The following is a 13,448-nucleotide window of genomic DNA, read 5'->3' on the forward strand; positions in this document are numbered from 1 at the left end:
AGGTTTATGCTTCTGCATTCCAAACCAGTGACACATTGCTGAAAAGAGTAGATGTACCGAACCCCTAAACTAACTGAGAAGAAATTTATTCAATTACCTACTTCATAAAACACCAAGAGGCTAACATGTTTGATCTTATCTTCTTGATCATGTCTTGCAGGTCAATAATCAACTATTACTCTACATCAAAGTGCGCAGACAGACAACTTGTTATTTAGCTGGCAGACATCACTGAAATGTAAATGTTCCCTTGTTTAACCTTTCAATTTGATGAATAAAACTTCACTTTTTTTTCCTTTTAAATTGAAGAGTGCTTGCAGCAGAATTAAGATTCTTATAGGGCTTTTCCATACAGCCTCCTTAACAAACATGGGAGTGCAGCTGAGGACATAAGCCCTACTCACTCTCACTCTGTGTGAACAAAGCTGGCAATCAGATAGCATAGACAGCTTGGGAGTAACAGCCCTGGGTATGCATTTAAGCAATGCTCTTCAGCTCTCTGTCACAGGACAGTCTAAGATCAGTCCTGGGGTATGCACTCAAGGGCTGCTCTGAACTACTCAAGGATGTTCCAGAGTTGTTTACACCAGGAGTCAGCAACCCACACCTGTAGACTAGATCCAGCCTGCTAAGTGATTTTATCCAGCTCGTGAAGCTGGAATGGCAGTGGCAATTTGTCAGCAATCTAGAACAGGGGCATAACTAGTCACTACTATGCCCTGGGTGGCGATGGTAGAAAGTGCAGGGGCAGCACCCAGAGGTTTGCTGTTGCAGGGGTTGGGGAATGTCATCTTTTTCACTGCTGATGCATGTGTTGAGCAGCAGAACTTGGATAGACCAGCCCAGACTGGATGAAGCATTTCTCTCTATGGATATAGCTAGGCTGCACAATTAGCCTGGGGGACTAGTATCCAGCTCTGAATGCCCAGATTCGTCTAAACAAGGTGATTCCTTCACCTGTATTAATGGGCCTTCAGTGTTTCTCCACTCACTTGCATGTACCTGGGCCCTATTCCCTTATTTTATGTGATCTCCAGGATCTCCTGGATACCTTCCCTGTAACTTGTGACAATTGCAGAATTTCCTGTCCCTCTGAGGGAATTGTGGGAAGGATGCTGGAGGACTATCCGTGCTCAAGTGATCTTGTCTGTGTGCTCACTACAGGGTGAGTAGTTTCTAGCCTGACCTAAAACATAAGTTGGGCTTTAACTCAAATCCCCTGTTGAGTAATCAAGCAAGGATTCAAAACCTCCAAAAATATGTGCCTGGGAACTACAAAACGAGATTAAACAGGAGTGTAAACTCCCAAATCATTAGACCGTGCTAACTGTAACATCTATTAGATCAATAACATCAATCAGATAGAAAAGAAATGTTGACAGTTCTGTTCTTTTTCTCAATACAAGAGAGTATAATTCGTAGCATCATGAGTGTCGGCGTGATGGAACATGCTCATTTTCTGTTTAATGCAGCTACCTGCACATTGTTTCAAAATTATTGTTATTTAAAGAATGCACCACTGGTTCAATATATATTCAAAACACCAAGTATCAAGTTGAGAGATAGAAAGAGAGTTGGAGCTATTTATGTTAATAAGGACTTTGGTAGCTATTGCATACATTTGAGCCATTCAGTAGACTGGTGCTCAGGTGAGTAGAAAACTCTCTGAGATAAGCAGCCATTCAGTAGATGTGCACTGTCTTCACATGGATCCTTTGGGGAAGGCACTATAATCAGAACTGCTAAGCCTTATTATTACTGAGACTAATGCTTTTAAGGTGTCAGATCTGATCTACAACAGGGTTAAGCCTAACAGGTTTTGCTGGACACAGGAGTTGACTAATTCTAGTTTGTACTTTATTTCTCTTTATTCTTCCTCACTGGGCGTCTATTGCACTGTAACCATCTCTTGCTTTAGGCCTGATAGCCAATTTTGCCCTTTTCCCTGCAGTTAGGAAGCAATCAGACCACAACTAGCTTTTATCAAGGTCAATCCCAGAAACCTTACAGGAAGTCACTGATGCACCATTCTGCCCAACCTCCACCACCTTTGCACTAGACCTCTTAGCTTTGTTAATGGGATCTGAATCTGTCACTAAAACTGCTGAAGCAAAATCAGCCTCTGATTAAAAAAGGTCTGTCAAAGAACCTGCATGCTGTTTTTAGCTCACAAAGAAGAGAAGGCTTAAATAAAAAAGGTCTATTGTGTCATCATGAGGCATCAATTGAAAATTACCTTAAAGATGCTATTAGCTCTTTTTTATATAAATAACTACACTGCAGCTGACCTTTTGCATTGTGTTTCCTGAATGGCTTCAGACAGTCCTGATAAACACGCGTACTGCTAGAGAAATGGACACTCATTCAAGAAAAACAAATGCAGTCCCATGCTCAGAAGTGGCCTCTGATTTCAAGTCCCTTTGTTTTGGCGTGTCTGATTTGGCCCACTTTGGTCAACCCCAAGATGGAGGCCATTTTAGAAAACATGACTGTCAGGCTCTATGCTAGTTCATGTGCATCCTTTGCTTAAGTGGGGTAATTTCTCACTGTCCAGAGAAATCCCTTATGAAAAAGTATTGCAATCCACAGGGGTGTCACTGCTGTGTTGGGGAATTCCTCTAGAATGCTCTGCAGTATCTTTTAGCTACACTGAAATCCATCTGGGAAGTAGCAGAGCTGGACAATAATATTCAGCATTACAGGCTGAACTGGAATTCCTTTTGGCTGCAGCCTTCCTGCCATTCACTCGAGCAATAGGCCTCTGGAGCCTTTGGATTATTATTGTTCAGGAAGTTTTGGAAGACTCTTTACTACATGTGAAAAACATTATTTGAATTTTGGGTGCATTTTAAAGCTTTTGGTTCTTAAATCCCTTGCCTCATCATGGAAAAGTCAGAGAGAGATCTCTATTAGAAAATCATAGTGTTTCTATAGACTCTCTTAACCATCCCACACAATTTAATAGAGAACTATACCGTGCTATGGGATGGTTCCCATAAAAAGAGGATCACTATTTCTTAAACTGCAGCTTTTAAAACAAATTTCTATAGGGCCCCATTGGTTTATTCCCTATTAAAAACTAAAGTGTTTTTCCATAAATGAGGTAGGTCCTGCATCTATTGTTCCAAGCATCAGAACAGCCACTTATATTTTTTTTCTCTTGAGCACAAGATGTCTAACTGGGAGTAGAGGAATAAGTGAAGGGAGAGAAATAGGCTCCATGGAAGCACCTGTTCAGTCCTAAGACTGCAAAAATATTTGCCCATTCTCCCATGGGTGTTTTGAAACTCAGATGATGTTTTTAATAAAGCACTTGGGGATCCTCAGGTGAAAGGGTCCTAAGGATATGATGGTATTGTTCTTCTGCCATCATATTATTTAAGGATCAACAAATGAAATGCCCTGTGATTTAATTATCTTGGCACCAGTTATCACAGTGTCAAAACCCTGATGACAGTACCGCAGTGTGATTTCTTTAGGGATTGCCAGGGATGCCCATATTTCTTCATCACACAGCTGCTGACCTTACCTCAAGAAACTGATGCAACAAACGCAAGGCCTGGTCTGTGGCATTGAAGATATTCCGCCAATCAAAGTCTGCCATGCCTTCCTCTCGGCTCTCTGGGGAGCCATTATGGAGAAAGTTGATCACATATTCAGCGGTTAAACCTTCATTATCCAGTTGTGTGTTCAAGAAGTCTCTCACTGTGGGGTGCTTCAACGTGTCCTAGGGAAACAGAATTGTTCTCATCCACATCACTTCTCTTGACCTGCTTTAGAGTAGAACATGTGGCTGCCTCTTTATTGTGAGAAAGAATAGACTCAAGAGTTTTCTCTTTAAAGGGACAACTAAATATTTTAATTTTGGGAGGGGCTGTTACAAGGAATGTATCCTTATTTGATTCTTGAGTCTATTTCTTCCTTACGATACATGGAATAGGTGTGTCCCACAAGCAGAAAAAAGTGCTTGCAAAGAAAGCCAATCAGCCTTCCCTGAGAGAAATTACTTCTCACAACTAAAGCACAGAAGATACTTTTCAGTTGACAATGGCCTTTGAGGGACTAATCTGAAAGAAGAACCTTGGAATCTCTTCCTAGGAGATACTGCCAGGAAAGAGCATGGCTACAAAACTGCCGCCCCCAGCTGTGAGCATGGACCTGGAGGCTTTGGAAACCTGGATTCAACTTGGAGCAACTCAGAGACTACTTCAGATAGTGTCTGGAACTGAACCAGTTCGGGGACATGTAGAGCTCTGGTCAGCACTGCGCTGACATGCCCACGGTATGAAAGCTCACTGTGCATATGCCACAAAGCCACAGGAGGATGTGGCCGCACCCCACTTGCTCCAATCAGGGATCCACACACGCAAAGGACAAACTCTCAAACCAAAAAACCCACTTTGGGTTTGCTACAAACCCACATTTGTTTGCTACAAATGTCATGCCTCCAGACACATTTTATAAACTAAACTCTTCTACCCCCATATTAAATTAGGAAGCTGCTCTAACCACAGTTCCCCATCAGGGCATAACATACTCGGATCATGTTTAGCTGCTGGCTGTCTTGAAAAAAATGCCACAGCTGAGGTCCCACTTCTTCCCAGGCTTTGGTCAACAGTCTGAGGCGCCCAAGTTCCTCAAAGGTGGAGTTTGCCTGAGGCATTAAACAACAGAGAAGAGTATCAGTTTGCTAATCACAGTCAATGGAGAGACACGCCTGCACAGACAGGCTGATGTCCACTGCATATGAGGACACAGTGATCCAAAGTTTACTAATATGTTAACATTTAGAGTCAATATTTTGATAAAAATGTTAAAATTGACTCTGGTAATGGAGCACTGCATAGAGTGTGTTCATCACAAAGAGGGGCCATGTCAATGCTACCGAGTTTCATTGGCAGAATTTTTGCTGGCCTACTGCTGCCTACATTACTATGTGAATGGAATATGCATATGCACAAGCTTTTGCTAATGCTATCTATTTATTTATGTAACTTACTGTGAGAGGTTATTTTGGCAAAAGATACTGTGCAGGGCCATCAGCATGAGTACTGAGCATGATCTACTGCATGGGACTAGGATTCTGGGGAATGTGCAAGGAATAACAGAGACATTTGAAGCAATGAGTTTTCCAAATTGTAGTGGGGTGAGACATGGAACATGCATCTCTCATTCTTTGTTCCTTCCCTCCTTGCTCCCTTGTCTCTGACTTACCTTGTTAACAGATATTTTGAGTTTTGCCCAGGGTTTGAGTTACACTCAGAATCCTGGAGGAGTCTGTAGTGGCGGCAGCCGGAAGGAGCCGCCACCACTACCTGCACTGCTTAGAAAGGTGTGGGGCAGGCTGGGGGCTCTCGTCTTTTATGGGGGGGACGCTTTAGGGGAGCTCTCATCTCTTATGCAGAGGCTCAGTCCCCACCCCCCCAGACTCTCCCCCATATTTTGAACTCTGGTTTTGCCATCTGGAATCAGATGTGGATATGGATCATGCAAACATTGGGCAACAAAAGCTACCTTTGCTGGCAAAACTCTGAAGTGTAGACAGGCCTCCCTGAATCCATGAAGATTATTCTTGTTTTTAATACAATTCGTCCCTCAGAACTGCGCGGTTTATGTGCGGTATGCTGAACTTTCTGGGCATTAAAACGGGAGGAATTCCAGGAAGAACAGGTCACTAGAGCAAGATGGCTAGTGAAGAGGTAGTTGGTTAAAATAATGGTTAAGCATACAGTAGAGCCTCTTACGTTTTTCAGTATTTGCCTTACAGCAGGAGAATCAGGAGCAAAGAGGATTTTTCCCATCAGCAGGGGCTTTGCAACACTCCAGGCTATTCTGGTCAAAGGGTTTGATTCCATGTGCTGGATCAGTGCATTACAAAAAGGTGCTGCAGGAAAGAAAAAGGGGGACAGACTTTATATAACCTTACCCAAGATCTATTGTTCACAACATCCTGCAGGGCCTTAGGCTACCTGGATAACAAACACAAATCACTTTGACTTTAGGATCTGAAGAGGCTCAACAACATTTTGTGACTTGGGTAAACTGCCATGCTGGAACTGAGAGGCAAAATAACACTGTGAGAGCTCCACCATATTTTTATCTATGGGATACAAATGATAAACTGGGCCAAGTAGATTATAGTGTGGTGAAACAGGAGTTTGGAAGCTGCAGCAGAGTGAATTCTCCTCTTTGTTAGTTCTTCTATCCATGGGACATTTTGGATGGCAAGAATTGTTCACCTTGGGATTTCCTACACTTTCCTCTGAAACTTCTGGTTCTGCCCAAAGTCAGACTCAGAAACCAGACAAGATGAATCAACTGGCTAATCTGTTATGGTAACTCCTGTGTCCTGCACTTATACATGAAAGGTTCTTCTGTCAGCTCTCCTTGCTTAGGTTTTTCTGTTTCTCACATGTAAAGCATAAACATCCAGGCACTGATTTTCCAAATCAACTGCTCAAAAAAATTACTCTGGAGAAAATCAGAATTTGTGTTCTGTAGCAAAACCTATAATCTCTAGGCTTGCAAGACATGATGGGAAAACTTACTGGTTGTGTTGTCATAAAAATGAATGGATTCCTTCTTGGTGGATTCAATCCCAAGAAAGGCCTTGTAGTTATTATCTTCATACCAGTTGAAGGAGAACACTCTGGTACCACCTCCCTCTGGGTAGCCACAGAAAAGATCAGACAAGGAGTTCATCAGATGGTCTAAGGATGCTGGCTCTCCGTCTTGGAAAAATGGCTGCATAACCTCCAGAAGGTCCTGTATGCTTGATCTCCTGGCTAGCTGTAGCAAAATAAGACTTCTTTAATAACAACAAACACTCACAGAAATAAACCATCTGGGTAGGACTTGATTGTGCCCAGAACTACTGGTGATAAGGATTAGGTCCCACAGGAGACTTCCTTTTGATTCCTATCTTGGCAACAAGCACAATTTCACTTCTTATACTTTCATGCCCTTACCAATAAAGGGCTGGTACGTACTTCATACCATTGATATTTATACCCTACCTTTATGTTTGGGAAAGCAGAGGGCAAGGATGCATTTGCCAGGGAGCATCACTTCCTGATCATTTCACAGATGCAGAATGCAAGCAAGAGATAGGGGAGACAAATGGGTGGACCAGACAAAGGCAGAAAAGAGCAGAGCATGCTTCCCTACCAGAGCACTTACCTCTCGCAGTGCTTGAAACACATCAGAGAGCACTATCCTCCAGTACTGCAGGTCAACACCTGCTGAGTTACTGTCTAAAACAGTGGGAAGCTGTGAATAAATTAGAAATATAAATGAGAAAGGCTCTACTGCCCCATCACAGTACTGGGAACAAAAAGTCCTAATGCTATTATTATATATCCCCCTTTAGCTCAAATTCTTCAAATCTTTTATCAGAGCTGAAGGTTAAGAGTTTTGTCCTGGCTATACACAGAAGTTCTGCAGGGCCTCACACCAGTTACATGTGAGTGTGTGTCTGTGTATACATATGTCAGCTTGAGTAACTAATTACTTTAACAATGGGTTGATATGGTCACACCAGCATTGAAAATACAGCTAGAGGTGTATTGATACCTGGTAGCAGCTGGGAGCTGCATTTATTCCTCTGCTATACTGGTAGCCAGTACAGGGAGTCAGGTAAGTCACTTCAGAGGATCACCTTTGTACTGGGGGTTACCCTGTGGGGCTCATGCCAATTGAATGGCACTAAGTAGCCATCTTGCATTGAACTACTTGCTTCTCTCTCTCCTTCCTCAGATAGCTGTTTTCTTTGGCCTTGCTGCAACATATAAAACTTGGCCTTTGAAACAATTACACTGTATACCCATTCATCTCTCAGAGTCCACACACTATTTCTTTCAGATGGCGGGAAGCAAAGAAAGCAGAGGCAAGTTGCATTCTGTATAGAGATGTCAGGAAATCACAAAGGTAGCAGTTTCATAGAAAACATGCTTGCATACTAATATGTCAGCTACAGTGAATGGAGCAGCTGGCTATCAAAATGGCCCCCAAGTTATTTTTTTCCTGATGCCCAAAAGAAACTAGGGATGGGTAAGACTGTGAAACTCAGGAAGCAACCTCTGTCTGCTTGGTCTTTTACAACAATGAATCACATCTAGCAAAGCAAAAGAAACAAACAGAAAGCTAGCAGGATTCTTTATAAGCAAAACACTGTCCATAATAAACGCACTATGTGGAAACGGCTTTCTATACCCAGGAGAAAGAGAGAGAAATATCCAGCCTCTCCACACTATACAAAGAAAGTTTGCATGTGTTAATTCCTGAATGCCACTGCAAAATGTTTCCAGCATGATGCATCTTATATGATTCACTGATCATAAAAGTGTTTTACAATGACTGAATTGCTCAGTGGGAGGTAAATTCTGATCCCACCAACAGCCTGCTGCATTTTAACTGCATGGAGGTACGACAGACTTAGTGGAAGCTATGTGCAGTCCCACCTCCCACCCTGACTGACACAGAGCACCCCTCTGCATCCTGTCAAGAGCTGTAACATTAAGTGGGATATTCAGGTTCACAGGAGATAAAAACAGTGTCCTTAGGAAAGAGATGCCTTGAGAGCAGGTACAGCCCTGGAAATCTCACTCACATGCCATTACTGGGCCAGTCTTTTCTCTACCCCAGAACTTGCATTGAGACAGAGTGGAGAATTCTCACCCACGCCCGTTTTCACTCACTTTGCACAGAAGTGCAGGGCAGTGGAGAATAACACGCACAGAGCAGGGCTGCCTCAGATTAGGATAGATGTCCATGTGATTGGTTATGTTATACAGGTGTAATTGTAGGACTGTCAAATTGTAAGGCAGTGAAGACAAATAGAGCTCATCTCAAATGCCTAGATATTTCTAATATAAGCAGTTTCATGTTAATCAACCTGATACAAGTCTGTGCTTCACATGTACATGAATAATCCACTGAACCCAGGTTTACTACACATGGAGCAAATGCACTTGTTCATAGTGGACTTTGTGTTTCACTGAGTAATTGCCACTCTGCTAAATAAACCATATATTCCCCTTCAGCTGCACTGAGGCATTAAAGAATGTTATCTTTGTGTTTACAGCTTGATCATATGAAAGGAAGCAAACAACATGTTGACCACTAGACAACCAGCTGCAATTACAGCACTGATCCAGAAAGAGGCTCACTTTTCCCACAGCAGTAGGCCAGAGAAGGACCTTATTATTCTGCCTACATTTTGCTTTCAGCAACGTGATTTCCTTTGACTCCTGACAAGGAGCCAGAGGGATATTTGCCTGTATATGATGGATAGAGAATGTATGTGTGTGTATGTTGGGGGGGGGGGGAGGGGGGAACGGTATTTATGTGCATACACATCTGAACTTATTATTCAAAGATTTAAACATGAAACAGAACTGGATTCAGTTTCATAGATGGGAAGAACCACATTACAAAAGTACCTTGAGTGAAGAGTGTTTTTATAGATAGCCACTCTTTAGGGGTAAACAACAGCAACTGGGGGGAGTTTAGACTTAAACGGGGAACCCTTATGCTCGAGAAAACACAAATGTATCAAACTTATTATGTGTTCATTGTAGGAATGCAGGGAGGCTCCCAAACCAGTTGAGAGCCCCTCTGAGCTAGGCATTGTATAAAAAGGAATCCATTCAGCTGATGCCCTTGAACTACAAATCCACAAGACAACTTTGTGGATGAATCTTATCTCAGTAAAGGAGACCCCACAACCCCTGCCTAAACACTGCAAGCTTTGGGCAAGTCCGGGTTCTGTCCCGCACAAATTTTGGGCCTCCGGCCTGTAGTGATCAGTGGGTTCAGTAAACACAGGCACACAAGAGTGAGAAGGATTAAACAACAAACTTCAATTGTGGAGCTGTAAGCAATCTTTAAGGGTGTTTTTACATGCGCTCCAGAGGTCGAAGGGGTGCTTTAATTAAAGCAGCTCTGAGAGCCACTCTAATTAAAGTGCCCAGAGTGTCTCATGTATCAGTGTCCCCTCATTTCAAAATAGTGGCAGGAGTGCTTTATCTAAAGCTTGCATGTGCTAATTAGCATGCTCCAGCAGACTTGATTAATTGAGTCTGCTCTGATGTACTGTAATTACAGTGTCAGAGCAGCTTCTCAGCATGTGTACAGGCACCTTAGGAACCTCTCTAAGTTCTGATTTCTATCACTAGAAGACCCAACTTCCTCTTTCCCTTTCCTTCGTGTCTCTGTGTTTCAATGAGAGCAGTGGCCCCCTTCAGGCTTAGTTTTTCTTGCTATCTGAGGAGATAGCATCAAAGTCCCCAAAACACTGTAGCTGAATCTGAAAAGGTTTGGTACTGCAGTGCATATGTTCATCTGAACTTGGGCTAAAGATACTGTGGGTATAACCCTCCAGTGGTTCTCCTGCCATCTCCAGCAAGCATGATGCACATGCAAAGAAACAGGAAAAAAAAAACCAACAGAACTCTTTCAGGCATTGGATTGTGCCATCACATGGGATCTTGTCAGTGTTGGCTGTACTGTGCAGACAGATCAAGTGACTAAAAGGGCACAGGATATTGAGGGCAGCAAAATACAGCACCATTCCTCCATGAAGGCATGAACATGTAGGTAGGTCACCAACCCAGTAATCCAGTGATTACAAAGCGGGAGAAATAAAGGCTCCCAGCATCCTCTGCTCCCCTGCTCTGTACAACTGAAGACAGGGCTAATTAACTACCCTAGCAAAATTTAAATGACGGCTTGGAACTTGAGCACTATAACAAAGCCTTTTCAGGAAAACGAATGTTAATGATAAGCCAAAGCATACTCACCAGCCGGAAAAGCTTGAAGAAATCAACATTTGCATACAAGACATTTTCTATTCTTTGGAGGCTCCCCTGGGAGAGGGCACACATTGCTCTGTGCACAGCAGGCAGACCTTTTCGGCTGCTGAAGATAATGAAGCGGTCAAGTAGCATCCTGCTGCAGGCAATGTCCTCCAGAGCCAAGTCGGGGACTCCGTAGGCAAACTGCAGCCAAAAGCACATTTTAATCTTATTATTGTGGGTGCTTCAGTCTTCTCAGTAGCAACTAGAGACGTGTACCTAAGACATGGCATCTTGGGGGTTATAATTAGAATCTACCAAAACATTCCCAGACTGTGGGATGATACAAACCATCTGAAGGAACAGCCCTTTAGTGACCATCAGTGGATATCACATGGAATCACTACCCGCTCCTTACCCTCACCGGGGACATCCTATGTTGGTTTCAGATTCTTGCCCCCTGCACTCTAACAGGACTTGTGTCATACCCACGCAACCTCTTGGGTTGGGATGCATGGACCTGACTTGCATAAGAATGCCAGTCAGCCCCAGAATTAGGAAAACATGCCATACAGTTCTGCCTTCTTACGCGAGTCAAGCCTATTCACGATGCCTACTGACTTGTCAGCAGAAGTCTAATTCTGTTTTGATTCTCAAACCTGGATCTTCTTCACCAAACATTTCTACCACAGACTTCCTCCAAAGCCATAACCCAACACCATAGCACACGGGCACACATCTAGACATTTGAAAACTCTTTTTAAAGTACAGTGGCCATTTAGCAACTAGAAATTATAATATAAACAGAGTAGCAAAATTATTGTTTCAGTGTTTAACTTCTAAGGACCATGTTCATTTATAGAGACATGAATGTTAATACCGAATAATACCACAGAAATAACCAGAGTGATTCTGGGTCTATACTAAGCAGCTAGGGCCCTCTAGGCCTAAAATTAAGTCATAGTTATATTAAAGGTGGGATTTATAAGATACAGGAGATAATATGGGGAAATAAGTTCTAGCACTGGCAGTTACTCATAGGCTAATATTTCTAGCCTATATAACAATACAGGTAACTTGTAAATGATTAAAACATTATGAAGATCTTAAATATCTGAGATGATCAGAAACAGAGAAACAAGACCAGACTCAGTGCTGAGGCAACTTGATGAAACTGAAAGTCTGCACAAAGTAAGGTTAGCTATGGAAAAAGCAACTCTAAAAAGCATTACAAATTTTAGTCATCACAGATCATACAATGATCAAACCAATGCTGAGGCAGATAAGCCTAGGTATATTATATACTTCTTCTCTCAACATTTATCCTGATTGAATTAAGATGGCACTTTAGTAAGTGGAACATTAAACAAAAGTACTCAACTGACTTTCTACCTACAAGCCTCCTTGTCTGTCCACAGCTGAGATTTGCTTCCAGAAGGCCTATAAAGGTGTAATAAGCTTGAAAAGTGAGACAGAGAAAACGTCGGAGGATGGCACAGGCAGAGTGGAATTTGCCTCTGAGGAGTACTCCATGAAATATAGCAGATAAAAGTGGGGAGTGAGGCTGTGGAGACTCACTGTTCAGATCAAAGGGATCCAGAAACCCAGGGGCAATGGAGCAGGTTTCACAAGGCACTGCAGTCTGTCCAGTGTGATGACTCTGAATTTCAGCTGATGAAACTATACTTGATAAAAGGGTATTTATGTGATTGAGGTAATGCACACACATCTGGTCTGGTCTGGTCTATGCACAGATTTTATGCCAGTATAATTACAGGTGTATAGACATTATAGCCACAGTAGTGACTACATCACAGCATAGACATGTCCATGCTAGCTAGAAACAAGCCAACCCAGGTACCAGTAGCAATATAGCTGTGGCAGCTCAGAGTGCACTTAACATGCTTTCCAGAACCTTCAAGCATTAGTTTTTGTCACAGTCAATGAGCTTGCACTGACTTCCATCTTGCCACAATTAGACTACTACAGTTACCTGGATCTACCTAGTTTCAGGCTAGCTAGTTCAGGCGTGTCATCATACGTTTTTTATTGCTACGTTTCAGTTATTTTGCATTCAAGGTAATTCATAGGATCATGGGAAAGTGGGATTGCAAAGAAGCTAACAAGGTCATCTAGTCCATCCCCTGCTTAGAGCAGGATCATCTCTGAATAAACCATCCCAGCTAAGTGCATGTCTAACCTGCTCTTGAAAATTTTCAAGGAAAGATTCTACAGTTTCTCTAGGTAGTCTGTTCCAATGCTTGACCACGTCCATAGTCAGAAATCCCTCCTAATCTCCAACTTAAATTTCTTCTGCTGAAGCTTGAGAGCATTTATCTTACTCCTGTCCTCTAAGACCACAGATAAAAGCCCTTTTCCATCCCCTCTGTAATTGCCCTTCACATATCTGAAGACTACTATCAAATCCTCTCCACCACAGTCTTCTCTTCTCCAGATTAAATTATTTTATTTCTTTCAGCCTTTCCTCAGAGGTCTTGCCTCTGAGGCTCCTAATCAGTTCTGTTGCTCTATGCTGGACTCTTTCCAAATTGTTTATGTCTTTTTTGAAGTATGGGCCCAAAACTGGACACAGTACTCCAAGTGAGGCCTCATCAGTGCTGGACAGAGTGGAAGAAACACTTCCCTGATTTGCAA

The 13,448-nt window shown here is 42.6% G+C and overlaps 1 protein-coding gene across 1 annotated transcript in view; it reads right to left on the reverse strand.

Annotated features, from left to right (window-relative positions):
* Window positions 1-13,448, reverse strand: part of ABCA4 (ATP binding cassette subfamily A member 4) — a 102,643-nt gene that overhangs the window by 72,282 nt on the left and 16,913 nt on the right. Inside the window, exons 6-11 of the mRNA XM_090047554.1 lie at window positions 10,800-10,997; window positions 7,180-7,269; window positions 6,549-6,789; window positions 5,745-5,884; window positions 4,538-4,654; window positions 3,530-3,727 (exon numbers count right to left, since the gene is read on the reverse strand). Of these exons, the coding sequence (XP_089903680.1) occupies window positions 3,530-3,727; window positions 4,538-4,654; window positions 5,745-5,884; window positions 6,549-6,789; window positions 7,180-7,269; window positions 10,800-10,997 (984 nt within the window). The remainder of the gene's footprint in view (window positions 1-3,529; window positions 3,728-4,537; window positions 4,655-5,744; window positions 5,885-6,548; window positions 6,790-7,179; window positions 7,270-10,799; window positions 10,998-13,448) is intronic.

This window comes from Crocodylus siamensis, chromosome 5 (assembly GCF_052110815.1).
Source record: "Crocodylus siamensis isolate JL-2025a chromosome 5, ASM5211081v1, whole genome shotgun sequence".
Classification (NCBI taxonomy): domain Eukaryota; kingdom Metazoa; phylum Chordata; order Crocodylia; family Crocodylidae; genus Crocodylus; species Crocodylus siamensis.